Source organism: Haliaeetus albicilla, chromosome 3, assembly GCF_947461875.1.
Source record: "Haliaeetus albicilla chromosome 3, bHalAlb1.1, whole genome shotgun sequence".
NCBI classification, from domain to species: Eukaryota; Metazoa; Chordata; class Aves; order Accipitriformes; family Accipitridae; genus Haliaeetus; species Haliaeetus albicilla.
In genome coordinates this window covers 53,078,278-53,100,333 of record NC_091485.1, presented here as the reverse complement: position 1 = coordinate 53,100,333, position 22,056 = coordinate 53,078,278, and the positions used below count along the sequence as shown (strand labels likewise).

General features: G+C 44.5%; 1 protein-coding gene across 1 annotated transcript in view; it reads left to right on the top strand.

The window, feature by feature from the left end:
- The first annotated feature begins 5,282 nt into the window (after positions 1 to 5,282).
- NIPAL2 (NIPA like domain containing 2) overlaps positions 5,283 to 22,056 on the top strand; it is a 50,710-nt gene continuing 33,936 nt past the window's right edge. Inside the window, exon 1 of the mRNA XM_069779750.1 lies at positions 5,283 to 5,669. Coding sequence (XP_069635851.1) covers positions 5,565 to 5,669 — 105 coding nt within the window. The 5' untranslated portion in view covers positions 5,283 to 5,564. The remainder of the gene's footprint in view (positions 5,670 to 22,056) is intronic.

The window sequence follows — 22,056 nt, the reverse complement described above, 5'->3', positions numbered from 1 at the left end:
GTGTTCAAACACAGTCGTTCCAGCACAAAGTGGAGCAAATGGAATCTTACCATTCCCCGTTCTGAACACAGAGAATCACTGCACTAAAAAGGAGTGATGCAAAACTACCATGAGCTTTAGCAGGAACAGAGCCACTGTAGTCTTAGGTGGTAACACTTCTCCTGTAATTTATTTTGTCTTTATTTCGAACTGGAGAAAAAGAAGCAAACCGGCATGTATGAATAGCGAGATGTACCAAAACCTTGTTTCATGGCAAGTGAGAATAAGTAGCATGGAGTCAGCTGTCATGGTTTAAAAGATATCCGTGATGTAGTTGTTCCATTAAAATTTGGATTAAAATCATGTTTAAATTTCATTTCCTCCAGTCCTTACCCTGCTTTTGATTAGTTTTAAGAGCAGTTGATGGTCTTGTGATTTGAAGATTTTGCATTTTAAATTTTGTGTACATGGTCTGGAATTTTATGTGAAATTGTGGGTTTGATCTTTGACCTCTGTTTACTACAGTCCTGATTTGCCACTAATTTGATAGCAAGCCATAAGGGCCTACTGTAAACAAGCTGCTCACTTTACATAGCTATGTTTGGCTCCTAAATGAAGAAGTATGTATGGAATATACTTTGGGTACTGTAGCCTCCTAAAGAAATAATAAAAACCACATCACTGCTTAGCTCTCCAGGTAACGTTTACATTTGGAGAAAATAAGTTGCATGCCTAATAGAGAGAGAAAATGCAATTCTTATCCATCTAAGGTTTGTTTGTTTAAAATTGTTCTTTAAAGTATTTGAGAGCTCAGGCTGCCTCTTTTGAAGTCAGTGGGAACTTTGCCATTGATTTTAAAAGGATCAGGATTAAGCCTAAATTGGTAGGGTCTAAAAGGCAAAAATGAAAATGTCCAAAGTCTACAAATCTCTCACTGATCCACCATCCAGAAAGGAAGGACAAAAGCCTTCTCCAAGGTCTGTAATGTACATCTTGATTCCAGGACTCCTGTTTTTTGTACATTTGTAGACTTCAAGATGGAAAGCAACTTCCAGTCAGGACTGTAATTGATAGCATATGAAGTAGTACATACTTGCGCCATGGACTTGTAAAGCTGCTGGGGGAAGGGAGGTGAAAGCTGCTTGTAAAAATCAACAGACTGTCTGTAGACATCTTCCACAAGTTATCCTGTGCTAACACTACACAGTATACCCTGCCTGCAACCCACTCCAGGCAGATTCCCCTGCTCACAGATTCAGGCCTTCAGGTATGGCCTTACACACAGGAACTGACCCAGCAAAAGCCTGCTTGTAGACACTTAATTCAGAAACACGTCTGATCATCCTGCACAAGCTTAGGACTTTTTGCACTAATGTGTCACTAGCAGCCATGTCCTCTGAGCAGCGGGTAAAAGCAAGGTCTTCAACTTTCTCCTGTATCACCCAGCTGGGACCATCCATCCCAGCAGTGAACTTCCCATCACCTGGGCTCTATCCTCACAGGGGAGAGAAGTTGGTGGTAGGAACACCTAGGTACCCTGAAGGAAGGGCAGTTTTCCTATTTGGCAGAGGAGGAAACCATAACCTCTTTCATTTTCTGGCTTAGGGAGTCTTGATAACTGTGACTAGAGCCCAGTAGTCAAGGATGTGGACTCTTCTCAGTTAAGAATGCGGGTCATCTACAGTGACGAAGTGTAAGCACAGAGGAGTGATGGAACATGGGCAAGCAAACACAAAAGGCCCTCTTTGTTTCCTCTTCAGACACCCAAGTGCACTGAGTATCTGAAATGAAGTGACCCTGGTGCCAGGTCAAGCTATCCATGGATGACTTCAGGAGGCTAAAGCAACCAGAGGTAGGAAACTGCATAATAACTCTGTTGGTTTATGTGGTGCCAATATCAGACAAGCCAGAGTTCGGGAAGATACATGGATCAAGCTCGGTCCCAGATCATCTGAACCTGAGGCTGACAAAGCACCCATTGTGGTCTCCAAAGCCTTGTGACCCAACAGAGGAACATCATCTTCTGTTAACAGAGACCCATGCTTGGCCAAAGAATATCAGATAGAAATATAGCATCAAAGTAAGGGAATCCATGCAATTAAAACCCACAATACTCTCTTGTGTCTGCATTGCTCAGAAGTAACCCAAGCTGTTAAGAGCCTGATGGGAATGACTAGAGAAGGTGGATGCCATTTCTCAGGCTGTGTAGCCCCTTCTTTTCTACCCCAAAATGACTGGCAATAGAATAGGAGGAGTCAAAGATTGCCACCTTGCAGATTACTCAGTTTAATCAGCCTTGAGATTTTCTAGCAAACCAACTCAAGCAGCATCTACTCCATCTTCACAGGTGCTACTTCCTGCTGTGTGGTACTCAGAGGGAGCGAGATGCTACTCACAGGGAGAATCACTCCTGTCCCGATTTTGATGTGAGTCAGCCACCACAGCCAGACACAAACTTGTATTTCTGTTGCCTTCGCCCAGATGTAAAGACAGACAGAGCCAGCAATAGCAAGTCAGGTCATCCTTCTGAAGATACTTTCCCTGAGGTATTTTTTGAGCTACCCCAGATTCCCCACAGTACAAGGACAACAACCAAAAATACACACACAGGGAATTATACATGGTGCATTCTGAACGTGTCCCGAGCGATGTGATCCTGACTCTGGTGCCAGATCTCTGCTGTGCTGTTTTGCTAATGTATTGTGGTGCCCACTGAAAACACTTTATACTTCCATGGTTTTGAAGTGGCTCTAGTCTATTCTGCTGGCCTACCTGGCAGAAGTGCTTTGAAGGACCCTCAAACAGAACTTAACTTTGGGCAGAAGCTTGCAGAACAGCTGAGTGCCACTGAAAACTGGAAATAATGTTCTCAGTCAAAACATCCTGCAGATCCCATCTTCTGCTTCCGCTTCATGGGACACTTCCTCAGAATATTTTAAGCATCAGTCTCAAGGGCTTTAATACCTTTATGCCAATCACCTCAGCATCACTTTCAGCCTGAAAACAGCAATGTGCAAATATAGGGACATTTGCACATACTGAGTTGTTTTTTTCTAACGGAGGGTAGTGACTGAGCAGAAATAGTTTCTAAAATGCTGTTTACTTTCTTAATAGGGCTGGCTTACAATGTAAAGAAAGGTTAAATTCATCTGAATAACTTTGGGGTTTTATACATGCAAGACAATTAGAGATTTTTAATAAATAAAGGATGCCATAAGGGCCCCTGGCATGTTTAGACAGAGTGGGCATGTCTGGACCCAGTGTGGAACAGCGATCCATCACTGCTAGATCAACTTCAAAAGCAATTCAACAAGGGCTCCACATACACAACATTACAGAAACCTGTTCCAATAGCTTTCTTATGCAAGAGAAAACCACAGTCGCATTTGTATTTTAGGCAGTGAACCAACAAGAATGAAGCAAAACAACAGCAACTGTCCTCAAGAGATATTTTGGGCTGCTCCTCTGCTCCCACTCCCCTTACACTCCTTTTCAATCTCTTACCAGTTTGTGCATTTTTGGCAACAGAGAACTATACTGCAGAGGTCACTGGCAGGCTGGTGGGGACCAGTGCAGCTTTTGGCTACCAAAGACAATTTCCCCAGCTTGGGGAAGCATTGACCTCTTTGCTCCCCATTTTGAGCTGGGGCAGAGGTGACTGTGGGTGAAGGAGGCAGAGGAACAGGAGAATTTTCCTCAGCCCAGCAACCCTTGACTACCAGTTGCTGCTTTTCCTCCTCGCCCCAGGATCTGCTATCCAACAAGTGTAAATTGAAGATGACAAATAAGAACATTAGCCTGGTGTTTCTGCTAAAATGATCCGCCTTGAAGTAGCTGATGTTGACACTTAAATTGTCAGCAGACTTCCAGTTTAGCGCTCCAGTTAGAAGAATGGGTCCATTCACACTTCCCTCTGAGCTATTGTTTCAACTCTCTCTAGACTGGGCAAGTATCACTGCAGCAGTTTACACTCCAGTTCCACTTTAAAGGGTATTTTTGCAACCATAACCCAAATTGCCTAGAAACCTTTTTTTTTTTTTTTTAAATGTAAGCTTAGACTCTGGAGAGTAATTACGCAACACAGTAAAAATAGTCTGCAGCAATTTACATAGCTGTGAAATAATGGAGCTGTTTTTTTCCAGTGTACCTGTGTATACATGGCTGCAGCTAGCTCCGGTATTTACAGAGGACTCACTGGAGCTGCGATCACAGAAACTGGTATTTCAAGTTAGGCCACACACATGAACAAAACATTTATTGTTATAAGGCAAGGTTTTGTATTTTGGGGTGTTATATCATCATCTAACTGAAGCACTACCTTGCCACTTCTGGCTGGATTCAAATAACATCCTTGTGGCTAATGCAGGCATTGGTTATGTAGTCAAGTAAGAGAGTATTAATTTAACTTCAGTTTCTTTCCTGTATTGTGTGTTCCTTCCATTTTGAACAAGTTAATCATACTGAGGGGCTGTATCCTCATTTCTCTCTCTGCAGTCAACTTTGCTGCTGCTCACTTCTATTAGGTATTATATATCCTTGCCTGCTGGAAGCTCAGTCCCCAGCCTGCTCTCCTGCATGCTGACTTGTTCTCTCTTGATGCATCTCGCTTATAGTAGGACCACCAGTCCCATTGGAACGAAGCAATCAATCCCACTTCTTCTTAAGAGTAGGTGAAAACTCTGCTGTAGCAGGTGGTAGAATAACTGCCCACTGACCCTTGTCTGCTATGCTGTTTGTCAGGACTTTGGACATTTTCAAGCCCAGCTGACCAATGGGATAAACTAATACAACCGAATCCTTCCAAAGTACAGTATGAGCTCTCTGGATTGCAAGCAATTATCTTGTCCAGACCCTGAAGATGGCTTAATTCTTCCTTTCTGTTCTTCTCTAGAAGCCTATTTCTGTCTCCCATGTAATTCTGCCAGGCTCCTACCCTGCTAGCTCCTACTCTCCCATTTAAGGAGCTAAGTTGTTGTTTTCCCCAGGAGAGCTTAAGTGATCAAATCAAAACTAACAGAATGAATGGATAAAGCCACAGCCTGGGAACAAACCTATTGCCTGAAATCTCGGCAAAGAACCTATTCAGTAAACACTTACAAACAAAGAATATATGACAGAAGTAAGAATTTATGCAAGTGACTATATGCATATGGGAACAACAACTTCCAAGTCTTGCAGTCTAGCAGTGAAGAATCAATAACTGACCATTAGATTTAGGCATTGATTTGAAGGAGTTAAATTCCCAGGCTGCCTTTTCAGAGCAGGGTGGGGCATTGGGGAAGTCAGACAGATTAAAAAAAAAAGGCACCTGAATGCCCTGGGAAAGAGCAGCAAAACCTTCTGTCAAGCTCGCCTTCCTCTCCTATGCTACAAATACTCCCCAGCTGAGGGTCTCCCAGTGCCCACCGGCAGTCGCAGCCCTCGGCTGCACACACCTGCGTGTGGAGTGACCCACGGGAGCAGCCTTTCCCACACCAGGAAGCAAGTGCCACGTCCAGTCCTGCTCGCCTCTCCTCACAGCCACCGGTCCCCACTGGTGTGACAGCACATGGCATGGCCAGTGGCCGGGGCCTGAGGGCAGGGATATGGGCATCCTCCCTGTTTCGGAGTGGGCATCCTGGAACACATCGTTTGGGGGGCCAGGCACCGGGAGCGTGCCCCTCTCCGGCCTCTGGTACAGCACACACAAGGTAAGTCCCTGACGTGCAGCACCATGCTGGGGCCCAGGAACAAGTGGGCTCAGGGAGAGTGGGGTAATCATTTCAGCCTCTCCCCACCATCCTCCGAAGAGCCCCCTTCCAGACCCTGTTTGCTGCTGACACCTGCTCCCATTCACCCCGTTGTCCAGCCCGCACCGCCCTGGCTTCCCCCTCCAAGCAGTCCTTTCTGAGTAGGAACAGGCAGAGACCCGTGCTGTTCTGCGCTAGAGCATCGCTGGTTTTTGTCATTGGTGTTTCTGCCGCTGTCAGTGCTGACAATGCATTTGGGCAACTGCAAAAGAGAGACTGAAGTGGCCCCTGAGAACTAGCAAGTTGAAGCATCTGCTAACAATAAAAATGAATTGGAGGTTGATTAAACCCTTTACCTTTTCCCTGCTTTTTGCTTCACAAACTAGGAGGCATGGGAGGATAGTCAACATTCTTGTTTTTCGCTGCATAAGAGGCAAACCATTTTTTTACGATGCAAAGTATTGGTATAAATGGTGCATAAAATGGCTTGCAACTAACTGCTCTCCTTTCTCTGCAAGCAGCACAGTAGCAGGTCATAGCCTGGGGAAGGTCCCAAAAACTTTCCCCTCTGGATTCTGCATTTGCTACTGGGTGGATATCCAGATGGCAGGAGGCATTTCTCAGCCCCATGTTCTCAGAGGGAAGGAAACCTGTGAATTCCTGTGCTCGGGCCCCCAGAGCAGCAGGCCTCCTGGCTGATGGCTGGTGGCCGTGCTTCCCGGGACCAGAGCTGGAATCTCATATGGGAGACAAGAGTATAAAGCCAAGGGTTACTGTGGGTTTGGGAGTTAGGGTCCCAGGGCTGGGGTGCTTGCAGAGTTGCTGGAGGAAGGCAGCAACAGAGAACGCCCTCGGCATGGGGACACCCACCTGCACGTCACGGTGGGGTTATTGGTTTGCTTGCAAAATGTGCCAACCCTGCTTCTATACTCCTTGGGGTGGTTGTGTGAGGATTGCTGTGTTTTAAGCCTGGAAAGACCTCAATCATTTTTTAGTGTTGCTTGGGCATCATGGGCGAGACTAATTTTCTGTGCTTCTACTGGAGTTGAGGCTTTGGACCAGGTAATGGGCAACTAAGGGTCATGTGTTACTGCCAGCCTTCATTTTCCCAACAGTTAAATTCTTCTGTGCACCCCCATTTTCACATTTTCCATTTCTGAAAATATCAGAAACCATTTCCTCCCTCCATTCCTGGCCATGATTCAGTGGATCAGCCCAGTTTCAGGTCTTCACACAGGGACTCTTTCCCTTCCCCTTTTCCTGAGGCCATTTTATCCCCTTGGTTTGGTCTGAAGAGGAGCTCTTTGCTTTCTGCCTCTACAAGAGACCATAACCGCACCAGCTCTCATCTGCCTTGAAACATCCCAGGAAAGCTGAGGTGAATTGCTCTTGGGGGAGTATTTTTCAGCCCATTCAGCCCCATGAACCATCAGGAGGTGAAAGAGTGAGATTCCTTTCCAAGAGCCCCTAGACATGAGGGGTTCGGCACGGCTGCCGGTCACAGCTACCTAGTGCCATGTGGGCAGCAGAGACACCACATGGGATCATCAGATCTGACACGTGCATTAGGGAAATCCATGGCACTGGAGCAAGCCTTAAACAATGTCTGAACACACAGCGCCCTGGAAGAAGTTAAAGTGCCTGTGTCCACATGGCTGTGTAGTGTAATGCCTCCTTGTGCTGGCATTACATTTCGTTGTTTTTTTTTTTAATTTGGGTTATTCTCCTGCCAGGTCCCTGATCAGGCTAATTGGTGCTAGCTGTCAGCATGAGGGTAGAAGGAGGAATGCGTGGCCATAGGGGAAAAAAAGGGTGGAGGCAGGCCTTCTCCTTGGCATCAGCGTGGATGTAGCTTGGCTGATGCTGCTCAAGGAACTGCACCTCTGAAATCAGCAACACAGGATCCCGTGCTCCCACAGCCTTCCCTGTCTCAGCACTGCGTTACACGTCACGCGACATGGGTGTGTTTAATGATGCAGTAAAATCTGATGAAATATGTACTTAGTTACTTGAAGTATTTCCTGACAAAATAATATTATTGTAATATTTTTGAGTCTGCTGGAGTAATGAATGTAAGGAGCCACCATACGTGGACTTTTTCTGCTTAATAGAAAGTGTATGTAATTGCCTCAGTTTAATCCTTTTATATTTCCCTCAGTGCTTCTTAAAGGTTGTTTATTTATTTCCAATGTTGTTTATGGACAAAAACATTTTACAAGATTAGTTGAGATTATTATCTACAAGATTGATCTTCATTTGACTTTGTATCAGAGAAGGAGAAAACAGCTGGGTAAGAATATTCAATGGAAGTTTGGATGTCATACTTCTTCCGTAACTCAGTATTTCACATGGCTGTTGTGTGTAGTCACTGTGTGTAGTTGTTCAAGTGCAGAAGCCAAGTTGAAGATGGAAATTCATTTCACTTCTGCTTCTCTTTCCTCCTTTGCCTGTCTCTTAATAAACTCAGAGTTATTACTGGCTGCCCAGACTCTCACCTCGAGAGAATGTTTTATTTCATGGGCTGTGGTAATAAATCATTTCGGCTCTATATTTGAGGTTTAAAATGTTGACAGCTCCTTCAGATGGATCTGTGGCCTCTTGTCCCGTGACAATATATCACAGCCCGTCACAGGCCATACGCGCAGGTGGCGATTACATGCAGCCCGGAAACCTGATCCTTTGTGTGGTCTAATCAGCAGGTGGTGGTGGCTGCTATCAGGTGTGATGAGAAATCCCACAGATTAACCACATCACTGTGAGGTCTTTCTAGGCTGCCTTCTATCGTATACATGAAATCTAGATCTCCTGTGAAGTACCACAATTAAGGTTTTTACCTCTGTTCTGTTCAAGGAGAAAGTCTTCAGTGCTTCAACACACCCCACCTTGCTAAGGGCTTGATGTCCAGTGCCACTGAGCCTCAGCAAGGTGAGGGCGTGGTCTGGTCCCAGTTTCTTCCAGTGGCAGCACAGTCTCTGCTGGTACTTCTGCTGCTGTGGGGGCTGCTGCCCCTGTCCTGTGAGGGACCCGGTGCAGGACGGCAGGGAGCTGCCACCATGGAGAGGAAGATTATTTCTCTATTTACCTTGGCTGAGGAAGCACCCCAGAAACAGTGAGGGCCTCTTCAGCTGGCACTGCCAACAGAGAAAAGGGTTGTCATGGCACATCCTATGAATATTCACCAGGATATTTTAAGCACTTAAACAATGAAATTTCCAACTACAGTTTTCAATCAGGGAAAGCTCTAGAGCGAGCCAAGGTGTCCACGGAAGTGAGGGTAGGAGCCAAAAGGGCAGCATGGCCACAGCACATGTGGGTTTCAACCAGGCCAGCTTTCCTCCGCAAGAAGCAACCACCAGATATTTTCAGGCTCTTAAAGGTGAAGGCAAACCCTCCTGTTTTTTTCCACTTCACGTGTTTTGTAGATTTATTTTAATGCCATTTTCTCAGTCTCTGTAGGGTACCTCATGCTGCAGTCTGCTCCCTGATGGACTGCAGATGTTAACTGTTACAGGTTAATCAGTAAACCAGTCCCTGAGCATGGGGAGAGTAGAGACAAACACGTCCTCACCCAGCTCTCTGCTGCTGTACTCATCTGTGAAGACTATGGTGAAAAGTTTTTCCTTTTCTCCCCCAGCTCCTTATTCTAAAACTATTCACTGCAAGTAAAACAAGGGTATCAAAACACTAACTCTATTTCATCGTGTTGTTCTTTACCTGTCAGATTTCAGAGTTCACAGGTTTCAGTTTCCTTTATCTTATGGGAGAATGTGTATGGGAAAAAATGCATACTGTCTTCTTAGGTGGGAAATGTGTGTTATTTTCAGCCCTTATAAATCAAAAGTTAGGAAGATGACTTTGTGCAGCCTTTCGATACACCTTTTTTTAATCGGTCATAGGGAATCCAAAAGTCAAAGCTTATAATGAAGAAACACTGCAAACAGTTGCTACCAGTGCCGATGCACACTCCTCTGGTGTTGTTCTGCTGCTGGGAATCCAGCAGTATTTCCATGACTTAGTCCCCATTTAATTAGGGTCTGCTAGAAAAGGATGTGTGGCTTTGGGTCATAAATGCAGGACCGTCAGCTGGGCCAGCTTTGCACCCAAGCTTTCAGGCTCTGCCAGAGCTGTAGGTCTGATCTGCTGGGGGTTATGCTCTGAACAGCTTTAGTGTGAGTGAGAAGCTGACATAAGGAAGAAAAATAGAGCACTGGTTAGAAAGGGTCACCTATACCTTTCTTACAACCTCATATATCCATTCTGCCTTGCCAAACATCAGCTGTCCCTGCAGATGTAAAGATCACAACATGTCTGGTGTGAAATGAGCACACAGCTCATAAGCTGCAGCCTCCAGGTTAAAGAAAGATCAGTTGCTGCATGGGAACTTACTCATTACTCAAAGGTAAGGGATATAAGTACAGTAGAGCCTTACCCCTTGCCTGTCCCCTTGCACAGTACCATAGGCATGTTTGTATCATTGCGACTCTCAAATTCCTTAGGGGAATGTAGCTTTTTTCCTTCAATCACTGCAAGCAGAGAGGGAGTAAGCTGTGGAGCTGTTTATACCTCTGAATATAGAGGAGGCAGGGAATGGGACAGCAGGTCTGAAATAGATGTCCTAGGTGGGAAAGTAGCCCAAAGGCTGGGGGTAGTATGCAGCTTTTCGAGCCAGCCTGAGTGACCTGCTTATCTGGTTTCCACCCAGCACTACTCTGGGTCCCAGAACAGCCTGATTTCCTAGTGCTGTGTTATTGGCAGGCCTCTATCACTCAGCTTGGTTATCTCCTATCAAGGCTGGAAGAAGTCAGGTGCCTGTGGCAGTTTCCCCCCAAAGCCCAGCATGGTACTGGGCAGCAGATACAGCAAACCAACTCAGGTCTGTGTTTTGAGCTTGGGGCACAGACCCAAAGCAAATGCTATTGATGGGACAGCTCATCCTCCCTCTGTTCTGGACACTTTCATCTCTTCAGCATTGCTGGCAGAGCTACTTGAATGAGTGCTTCCTAGCCTGACAGCCAACAGAAGCTAGTGAGCAAAGCTCTTTTATTTAGGCTGATGACTCACAGTTCATTTTAACTAAAGCAGCCTTGGTGGCTCCTCCTGGAAACCTCAGTCAGGACATTGGAAACAACTGCCCTCACAGGCTGAGGCTGTGCTGAGCACCAGCTATAGCTCTGCCCAGTGCCTGTTGCCTGATTCTCACTGGGCTATTTTTCCCAAATCTCAGACTGTTTTCAATGCTTCCCCTCCCAACGGCTGCCATGGTAAAATGAGTTTTCAGTTTTTCTGAGGACACTAACGAACATGCGCATTTGATTTTTTAATTTTATTTTTAATCATGAAGGTGACAGTGAGATAAACAGGATCTTCATAATTACGTTAATCTCTTTTAAGAGGTTTGAGAATATTAATTTGGAAATTTCTAGGCAATAAGGAACATTAAATTTCTTGCCATTTGTCAGAAAGTGGGGTGCAGAAGACAAATGTGAGGAAACTTGAGTAACAAGTTATACATATCCTACCTAGTGCAGAAATTACTTTTGCTTTGGACTGCTTCAAAATGGTATTTTGCAGAAAGATTGGGGGCATTATACCAGACTGTCTGGTATCCAGCTCAGCTACCGACTACAGGGCTTAAAACACTGGCACTGCTCTTCAGCACAGTGATCCAGAGCAGCAGAATCAGATTTAGTCTGGAGCCAGTAGAGCAGGGTGAGTGCTCCTCTTCCCTTAGTCAGCACTGAGTAGGAAAGACTGAATCCCTACCCTGCTTTGGAGGTGTCTGGCTCAGTGCAGCTCTTTGCCCTCCCTGCCCCCAACTTCTAGACTACTCTGCAAATAAAATTGGCAGTGGCTACTGTGTTGATTTTGGTGTCTCACAGCCTTGCCTGGGAGTTGCAAGGTGATGTAGGGTGAAGGTCTGGCTGCTTAGGCAAACACCTGTCTACTCCTGAGATTTCATGAGGTTGCTGTGTGGATCTAGGACATGGCTGCCACCCAAAGACGTGGTGTTTCTCCCATCTTGAATCTATGCTTCTGCTGCTTCATTTGCCCCAGCGCTCATTTGAGTCCTTGATGAGGCAGTTTGTCTGGCTAAATCAACGGGAAAATACTCATTGATACAATTTTTTAAATAAAAGTTGCCTTCTCATAAAATCTCACCTGTGGCACTGTGGACCCTTACAATTTTGTGACCCAAAGAAGACTGTATTGCTCTTTGAAGCTGAAGTATGATCTTCCTCTTCCTACAGTCTTGAAGTCTGCTTTGGGCATCAAAAAAAAAGATATCTGAATCTTACCCTTGCATGTCTCCAACAGTCCGCTGGATCTGATTAGCTTCTGTTTGAAGGAATCAAAAGAATCCAAATGACTCAAGTAGAAATTTGACCAAACTCAAACCCCAAGGTTTTAGCAAGATGAACAAACAGCAGACTGTGCACTTTGTGAGGACCTTTGGCTAACCTAGTAACTGGAGGTTGCGATTATTCCATTTGGTGTTTTGGTGACATGTATAAACTGTTATGCTCATGTTTATAATGTCACCACAGATTGTCCCAGAAGAATGGCATTTGTTAATGTGAACAGTTGGGAGATAAGCTTTCCATTCTGTGACTAATCTGGACTTTGAAACGTACTGCCAGCAGCTTCAAAAGACAGCCAGTTGGTGTGCGAATCAACGGCAGGCCTGGAGCAGAGATCTTAAGAAATATGGCAGTGGTATTTGCAGAGTGTGCTCAAAGTAAATAGTCAATTTCAAACTAAACAGATGTGTACTGCTTAAATTGAGGTTATACCGGTGTAACTCTATTATCCTCCATGATGTCCATGATTGATTTACATCATCTAGGCTAGAAGCTTTGGCCTTGTTTGGTGATATGAACTGTTTTGCCCATAATGGGGGAATGAAGAGAGATTATGGAACTGTGGTAGAGACAAATCATGGGATCGTTGGAGTTTAACTCTTGGATGAGTCATGCAGTGACTCTCTGGCTATATTCCCCTTTGTATCCTGCTGTGTTCCGCAGAAGGAACCCTGTGATGCAGAGGCCTATGGTGAATGCAGGGTCTGGACCATGATGAGTGCAAGGTTTGGAGGAAACCCCTCCACATGTGGAAGCAATGACTTACAGCAAAGCAAATGCTGGTTCCTTGGACATGGCTGCTTCATGCTGGTTGAGGTGAAGTAGTAACATAGAAGTACATATCCTCTTGTGGACAAGCCTAGCTCTTGCTGAAATTTAATTCCCTAGAACCAAATCAGCTTCATGGGAGCTAAAAACTCCATCAGAGTCTTAGCTAACATGTCCGATGACTTAACTGTCATCCTGCTCAAAACAAAGTCATCTTGCCAGCTGATATGGATTGCACTTGAAGCCTTTTTCCTCAGCAGCCAAGGATATCTCCACTGGAGAGAAGTTCCTGTGAAAAACAACCAGAATGTGAGTTTAGTGTACATAACAGACTTGTACCCAGATAGTTAACTCCCAATTAAAATCTAGTTTAATTTCTGGGGGCTTCAGCTAGGGAGCAAATAGATTGTGACTCCATTTACCTGGCTTTATGACTCTAACCCACTATTTCTTAATGTTTCTCTTCTGGTTGTGTGGAGGTTTTTTTGTTTGTTTGTTTGTTTGTGGGTTTTTCCCTGCTTTGGAATTGTCACAAGGTTCTTGTATTTATCGACTTCTGATGACATTAATCTCTTTCCTTTGTTTCTCTTTCTTTCAGTGACAATCTTTTGCTCCCTGCAGTGACTAAAGCACCATGAACATTATCAGTCAGTGTCTGTGTTATCATGCAGTAATGACTCAGTCATCATGTCAAGATGATGGAGAGCAAAGCTTGTAGTGTCTGCAGAAGCTTCAGTCAAACAAATAATAGCAGCTTTCATCTGATTGAGACTCTAGCTCCATCTCTTGACTATTGTACTGCTTTTGGCCAGAGTTAATTTTCTTCATAGTAACTTGCATGGGGCTATGGTTTGGATTTGTGACAAAAAAAGTGTTGATGACATGGGGATGTTTCAGTTATTGCTGAACAGTGCTTGCACAGCATCAAGGCAGTTGCTGTTTCTCACACTGCACCGCCACCGAGTAGGCTGGGGGTGCACGAGAGACTGGGAGGGGACACAGCTGGGACAGCTGACCCCAACTGACCAAAGGGATATGCCATAACATATGACATCTTGCTCAGTAATAAAAGCTGGGGGAAGAAGGAGGAAGGAGGGACTTTTGGCATTATGGCGTTTGTCTTCCCAAGTAACTGTTATGCGTGATGGAGCTCTGCTTTTCTAGAAATGGCTGAACACCTGCCTGCTGATGGGAGGCAGTGAATGAATTCCTGATTTTGCTTTGTTTGTGCATGTATCTTTTGCTTTACCTGTTAAACTGTCTTTATCTCAACCCATGAGTTTTTGCACTTTTGCCCTTCTGATTCTCTTCCCCATCTTGCTGGGGCGGAGTGAGCAAGTGGCTGTGTGGGGCTGAGCTGCTGGCCTGAGTTAAACCGCAACATCTATAGATCAGAGGCTGCCAGGACAAATTAAAGAGCAGTGCATGGTTTACAAAAGCATAGAGATGATGGCATCTGACTCTTGAAAAGGGTGCTCAGTTTTCCTTCATTTTTTTTAATTCTGGAAGGGAGTAGACTGAATTTATCTTCATGGCCCCATCTCTATAGTCATCCCTGTCAAGAAGAAACTTGCTAACCATTCTATCCTATAGTAATGCTAAAATACCAGAAAAAAAGTTCCACATAAAGTACAGTTGCTGAAGGATCAATAATACTCAAAACTGGGGAAAAAACTCACCACCTTGTTATGTCTTTAAGTGCAACAGAGAACATAAAAATGTGATAAAGGTACCTAGAAGGGATCATACAGCTAAACTGATTCCTGTTTTCTGCAGCAGAAGGCAACTACGTAGTAGATATTTTGGATTCTTGTGAACTAGACACTCCTTACTTCAGCACCCACCATGAACTACAAAGTGGTAACCAATGCTTTAAATCAGGTTACAGTTTCTAGTAAAAGGCACAACTGTAATGTGTCACAGGGAGACAGCTGGGAAAACATGAGCCCATTGCCTATATCTCATGCCCCTGCCAGAAATTCACATATGCGATCATTTCTTTAAAGAGTTTGTTATCCCCAGATTTGCATCTTACAGTTTTGACCAGAAGTATCTGCAAATTAAAAGCATCCAGTTATATGTTTGTGTGTGTACGTACCCATACACATATGTGTGAATATTTTAGAGAGTGCAAGACCTTTTGTTTTTAAATCATCACTGATAATCTAGCAGTTGTTTATATATAAATGAATAATGTTGCTAGCCAGAAGGTTCTGCCTTCTGGAGTCCAGTCATTTCTTTTGTATTAGGAACTATCTGTAAATTATTAACACGCTCTGTGGAAATGAAACTAGGAGACCAAGTGCATGAGGTGCAGGAAGGAAAGCACCCCTCCTCTGCAGGAACAGCAGACTGGAAGGGCCTTTGGGCTGCCCATTCCCCTACCAGAAAATCAAGTAATTCTTTTAACATATGGATCAAACTTCATTCTAAATGCAGTCAGTTCTTTTCTTTTTCCCCTCCCCTGTTGTTACTCCTGTTAGAAGCCTAACACAATGAGTGTCCTCATTTCCAGCCTACGTTTACCCCTGGCCCACACATATGACATCAGGGTTCAACACCTGAGCGTGTTCGCTCAGGTTGTGATGTGGAGAAGCGTTTTCTGTGCACATCAAAGGAAGGGTTAGTTATAGCTAACAGAGGATTAATTGAGACAGGATGGGAGACAAGCCTGCCTTTGTTGGAGAATGATGCTGGAGAGGTGCATGCTGGAAGAGGCATGTCATTCCTCTCATGAGTTCCTCTTAGCTGGTAAAGGGAGATTTTTATGTAAAAGTTCTTTTTAGGATTTGGTAAATAATGTATTAAGCTGGCTACATTTCTGTCAGGGTTTTGTGTATCTGATTTAAATGGAATCAGAAATAGCTCATTTGTACTCCAGCAAGACTTGCACTACAATAACAAGAGGGAATGAGCTAGCTATGCTTGGTTTGGAGGCATGTTTGTGTGCACATGCGGAGTGAGCCATCTCTCCAACAGTACTCTCTGTGCCTTGTCCTGCAACCTGATGTCACTCGTAACAGCACTATTTACTCAGTTGTTCAGATAGCTCCCTTTTGAGCTTGCCTGTCTTTCTGAGCACAGGCAGAGCTAGCTCCATCTCGCAGGGCATGAACTGGTACACTCCAGCTCCCTGCGAGCCTTGGCTCTTGATTTAGGGGTCCAGGAAGCCACATGAAGCAGGGAGAAGAGCAGCACAGCCTCTCAATGTGAGCCAGGCTGTAGCTTCTGGGAATTAATTACCTAGGCTTTGAGTGGTCTGGCTTGAACCTTACCTTGTACACCAGGAATTAGACAGGGTCAAACAGGAATATCCAGAAAGCCTGCTCCTGGGCAGCAATAGAGGAGTATCCCTGAGCCAGCTGGCCGTTTTGTGGGAGAAGCTGGTCAGGCAATGCTGGCTTGCCTCCTTGTTTCTCCTGAGGGACCCGCAAACTGGCAAAAGTTTATAATCCTATTCTTGCTTTTCCTGGTATGTAATTTCTGTAGTTGCCATGAAGATGTTATGTGATGGTCCTTAAGAAAATCTTTCTATTAAGATGTTATCAACTGTAATTGAAATTTTTAGACCCTCTGTTATACAGTCATTGGAGAGGTTTTTATTTGCAATCTAACAGGCGGTATTAAAACCATGAAATGGTCTTTGATTATGCAGCAAAGTATCCCAGGCTATTCACCTGAGGAACAGTGTGAAAATCCATTCTGCCCCTTCCCCATTCTCCCATTTATTTCTAATTTTGAGATTTGTTTCCTGAGAATAAGTTAAAATTTAGGAGTTGGGAGGTTTGGTTGTAACTCTTCAAAAAGGAAAAAAATTACTACTCATAATGCTTGTTAACATTAAGTGAGCATATTGAAAGTTACTTTAGTATATTTCACAATTCATGTTCTTCGTCTCAGTTTGTTACCCTTTATGAACATTAATTGAAGTAATCAGACTGATGAGTATAAATAAGATTGCATGAAAATGATTAAAGCATGGAGATGAATAGAAGGGTCCCAATTCTGTAGTTGCTTTATCCTTTCAAGTTCCCACACCTTTTCATAACTTACCAGGGTCTCCTTCCAGCCTTTACAGTATGTCTTTTTTCTGGAAGAAGATATATTTTAGATTTGTGAGGTAACAAAAGGTAAAACCTAGTAAAGGCAAAGATGCTGTAATATTAATGAGATAGGAACTTTATCTACTGTGGTCTGGAATCCAGCCTGGTGACCTGTGTAAAATCTACAAACTATCTTGTCTTCACTCACATTTATCCTGACTTATTTACCAAGCCTCCTCTCTCCTTCTGTTCCTAACAAAGATGGCGCCAAATGTTTTAATTCTCTCCTTCTTGTATATTGAACAATGTCTTTTCTCTTTTATGTCACAATGAACAAATCAAAAGTATTTTCATTACATGTTCCAACACTGGTAATTGCCTTTTTACTCTTATTTCAGCTGTCCTTCAGTACTTCATATGGGCCTGAACCCACATATGAGTATATGAATTGCACCGTGAAAACCATTGAAACAAGGACCTTGTTTTCTTTATACATCTGTAAAGCACTGACTACAGCCAGAGCTCTGTGAATAATAATAGCTGGATGATAAGCCTCTCCTAATTCCACATGGTGGCTCTTTGAAAAATATGTTTTTTGTTAAGGACTCTGAATTCCCCTTGCTTCAGAGTTAACTCAGAATTGGAACTTTAGAAGGCATTCCTCCCCCCCCTCTTTTTTAGAAGATCCATTGAGATCTGACAAATTCCTAATTGCTGGAAACAATGTGTAGGTTTTGAAGCAGTATATGTCATTACATTTCTTGGGAACACCTTTCGATCACAAATAAATGCAGAAATAAAAATAGGAGGAACAGTTTAACTAGCCTCGATGAGTGAGCCGACAACATACTTTTGAAGTGTTTATTTTCTGCTCATCTGTTCAATTTATAGGCATAGCGAGTTTCCATAAATAATGGCCATTTATCTTTTTGTCACTGTGAATTAAGTTAAACTTTCTAAGTTTTTATTTCACAGGCCTGGCAACTACAGTTTAATGTGCATTAGGAAAACATACATTAATATGGATAAATTGCATCTCACTGTATAACTGAGTCTTCAATGCAGATTTTAGTCTGCAAGGATAAATTTATTAGAATTAGTGCCAAAGATTTAGATTTCAGCCTGGCTTTCATTTGCCGTAAACCCCTTACTTTACTTTGACAATAAAAAGAGAGCTTGCGAGTAAAATGGCCTTTTAAAACACTGCCAGAATTATGTGAAAAGGTGCTAGCAGAAATAAGCATCAGGTCCTTCATGAATGCTTGAAGTGCTTGAAGCAGCAATATGCCATACTACCGCTCATCTATTTTGAATAGCAGTATGTTGCCACTTCACTTGACAAATGGATGCCTACTGACCGATCGTTCAAAACTCCCTTTCCCATGCCTGGGCTTGTGCAAAAGCCTCATGCGACTGGGATGGGGGATGCCAGGCAAGAGATGAGGGTGCCTTGCTTGAGACAAATTTGCCACTTCTTGAACTCATTCCCCCCAGCAGCCCCCTGTACTGGCCACTGTCACCCCTGGCAAACCGCGCATGGTCACCATTTTAAAACCTTTGCTGTGGCTTGTGAATTTTGATCAGCCTTTAGTGTTAAACATTGGCAGGTGGCTTACAAAGAACATAATGCTAATGGGGTATATTTTAGGAGGGTTATTTCAAATCTGGAACGGTGCCTTGCCAGCCTCACAAATAGTTGTTTTAACACAAATGAGGCAGTGATGGAATGGGGGGGCAGAGGAAGGCATTCCTCAAGCTGGCTTTGCCACCGAGGAAAATGTTGGCAGATCCACAGCGTCAGTCCATGGTCTGTGTGCTTGGGGACTATCTAGAAAGGACTGCAAAGCCAGCAAGTGACTTTCATGGCTTGTTCCAAAGTATATTAAGGTGAAAGAAATCAAGTTTCTGTGGTGTTTTTTTACTTTCTGGAAAACTTAAGGGCAGGATATTTCTGTGACAAGCCTCATGCATTTGGAAGCACTGGAAGAATGCGTCAACAGTTTGAAATCCGGGGTCCAGCAAAGTGGCCTGTATGTTCAAACAGATGTTTTGGTGATGAAGGGACTTGCATTTTACGCCAACAGTTTTGAATATTTAAGGCTTTTTCCTGTAGAAGTCCTTAGTTGACTGAAGTAGCACCATGGCTTTGAAGTTGTGTCTGCAACTGAATTCCCTCACGGAGGTTTGTCTCAAGACTTATGTGTGGGAAGCCCTGCAGTGCTGTGGATGATATCACAACTGGATATCAGAACTGGAAACTCTGTGTTCAGAGAATGTCATGTTTATTACTTATAAAACTGGCTGTTCCACCAGTCCTCTAGCCTCTAAAGGATGTTGAATGGCAGACACAGCAAAAATAATGAAGCCTTTTACATGACAAGATGGGAACAGAAGGGTTGTGGTGGCCTTCAGCGCAATACAGCAACCATTTTGGTTTGGTAGGGTGATCTATCGTCTGTCACAGGTCATCTTTCATTCACGCATGGTTTTACTAGCCTGAGATACGGTATCGTTATTTTTTCTCTCCTGCTTTGAGCGCTGCTGTATGTGATAGCTCTTGTGCATTAGAAATTGCCTGCTGATTTAAGATGCAGTCTGATTTGTGAAGTTTGCAACCTAATTTTCCTCTTTACTTCATTTTTGTTCCCTGTTGTTTTCTTTAATATTGGCATGTCTGAGCATGAACCTGTACAAGACAGTTTTGAATGCTGTAGCTGCATGGCGTTACTGTACTTTCATCTCATCTCCCTGAATGGATCCATGTGATATTTGACCTCCTTAGGGCATCGTACTCTGCTTTTAATCTTTAAGGGTCTGTCCAGCCCTGGGTTTGGAAGTATGGTGCTATCACCATGTTAACCAGAGCTCATTAACACATGTCAGCCTGGAGCAGGCAGCGCAGTATATATGCCAACAGCAACGCTCAGGTGAAACATGTGGTCATTACAATAAAATGACCTGAGCAATGAGGGTAAGTTTTGAGCCCAGACTGCCACTAGGAATTTGCCTTGATCGTACACATGCACTGTTTTTCCTTATGTGCAGACAGAGGAGGCTGCTTCAGTTAGGCACAAGGGAGTGTCACCTCCACAGCTTTCCATGTGTGTGTCAGGGCCCTGAAGGCACCCACAGCCCTACCCGTCCCTGCCCACCCTGGGCTCTCCCTCCCTGCCCAAGGCCAGGGACGCCATTTCACCCCCTGGGGCCATCAGCCTCTGCTCCAGCGATGCCACAGCAGGGCCCGTCTCAGCTCCCCACAGCCCTGCTCTGGGTCCTGCTGAGCCTGGCCCACCCGCAGGCCCATGTCCCAGCCCAGCGTCAGCTGAGGGAAATACTCATCTCGGTATTTCACAGGGAGGTATTGAGACAATGGTCACACATGTCTCAGTATTTCCCAGCAAATGAGGAGAAGACGACCAAAGTTTTTGACCTGTTTTCTGTTCCTGGCAGTTTCTGGAATCTGTAAGAAGAGGATTGACTTTTGGGTGATGGTTCCTGTTCAGACACCGGGTGGTCATCATGTTAGAGATATTATGTGTCCCACAAGGATATCTGAGCCAAGCTCACAGGTGCCTGACAAAGCAACCACTGTGGTTCAAAAGCAGTTGCTATTCTGGAGGGGATGCCAGTGATGCAGGGCATTGGAAAACTTCCTTCTGGAGTCCCTGTCCATGCAGTGTGTAAAGGGTTATCCAGAGATGCAGCCATAAGGGTAGAATCGGCCACTGAAATGAAAAGAGCCGCAGAGAGACTGCGTTCTCTGCTGGGAGTAGTGTGGATGTATTACAATTACTGATGCGGAAGCAATAAAATGATGGGGTAAATGAGGTGGCAGTTTCTGTTTTCTATTCCTTACTGTCTCCTCTTTCTTAAATGCTTCATGACGAGGCCACTTCTCCACCCCCTCACAAGGGAGCATGTTGTCATTTGAAAAGGACAAATCTTTGGGACCAAGAAAACAATTTTGATTTAACTGCTGTTTTATTGAAGCTGCTGTGTGTGCAGGATGATGAGGGGCCTGAAATAACCCACCTGTGAAGTGGTCAAACTTTGCACAACATCAATGCTCAGAATTTAATGCTACAGCATCAAAGCCTCAGGAAGGAAAACCAACCCCCTCTACTTCTGTGGGATCCTGGGTGAGGACCATATGACAGCATTTCCCCAGCGTGGAAGGAGGCTGCAAAGGCTGCTTGCGTCCCTGTAACAGTTAGCACCTGATCTCAGCAGAGACGTCTGTGCCGAGGTGTGTTGAGACGTCTTGTCACACACTCCCCGCTGCTCCCAGTGAGGGGTGTTCCCAGAGCATGGAAAATGCACTGTGCGTGAGAGCCCAGGACACGCTGATAGAGCATCCACTGGAGGATACTGGGGTGCAAGGAGGGGATGCAAGACGGGAAGGACCTCCAGTGGCCAGGCACTAGAGGGTATGGGCAAAACTCTTGAGTAATTCTTCTCATCGAACGACTCTTGTACACAGGCTGTGGCACTGGTGCTGCAATGCTTAGCATAGAGGGTGTGTGAGCAAAGGAAGCTCTCTCACCTCCTGCATTCCCCTCTTTGCATCCCCTTGTGCCTGTCACTCATGTCTTGGTGACACCTGGCAGCCAGACAAGCATTTCACCCAGAGAATTCTGTTGTCTGCTTCTCCTTCTGAGTCTAAGCCACTACAGAAATGCATGGGCTGGAGGCAGTTGCATTCAGCTGTGGCACTTAAATAAGAACATTATCATCCATTTGTAATAAGGCTGTTGTTTCTTCACACTTTTGGGGATGCTCTTTCCTAGTCTGAGAGTTACCTAACCACAACAATAACCCTCCCCTCCAAGAGCTTGCTGGAACACATATTGTTCTTTATAAATGTTGAAGGGCAACAGTCTCTGTGGCTGGTAGGCACTGCCTGTTCATAGGTGCTCAGGGACCTTCTTGGAGGAGTCATGAAAGCTGAGGAGGCTGTGAGCACTGAGTTGGATGCAGCTTTACAGCTTGCAAGCAATAGTTATGCTGGGTTATGTTACCAAGACCTTGTTTATAAAAAACACTGATAGTATGTTTGTCTTCTCTACAAGCTAATGGGGCTCCTCACAGCACCATACCAGTGACCTTGAAAGGGTCTTGAATACACTTACGGCAATATACAAAGGGTTACAACATTTTAAGAGTAGACAGGGAGCTCTA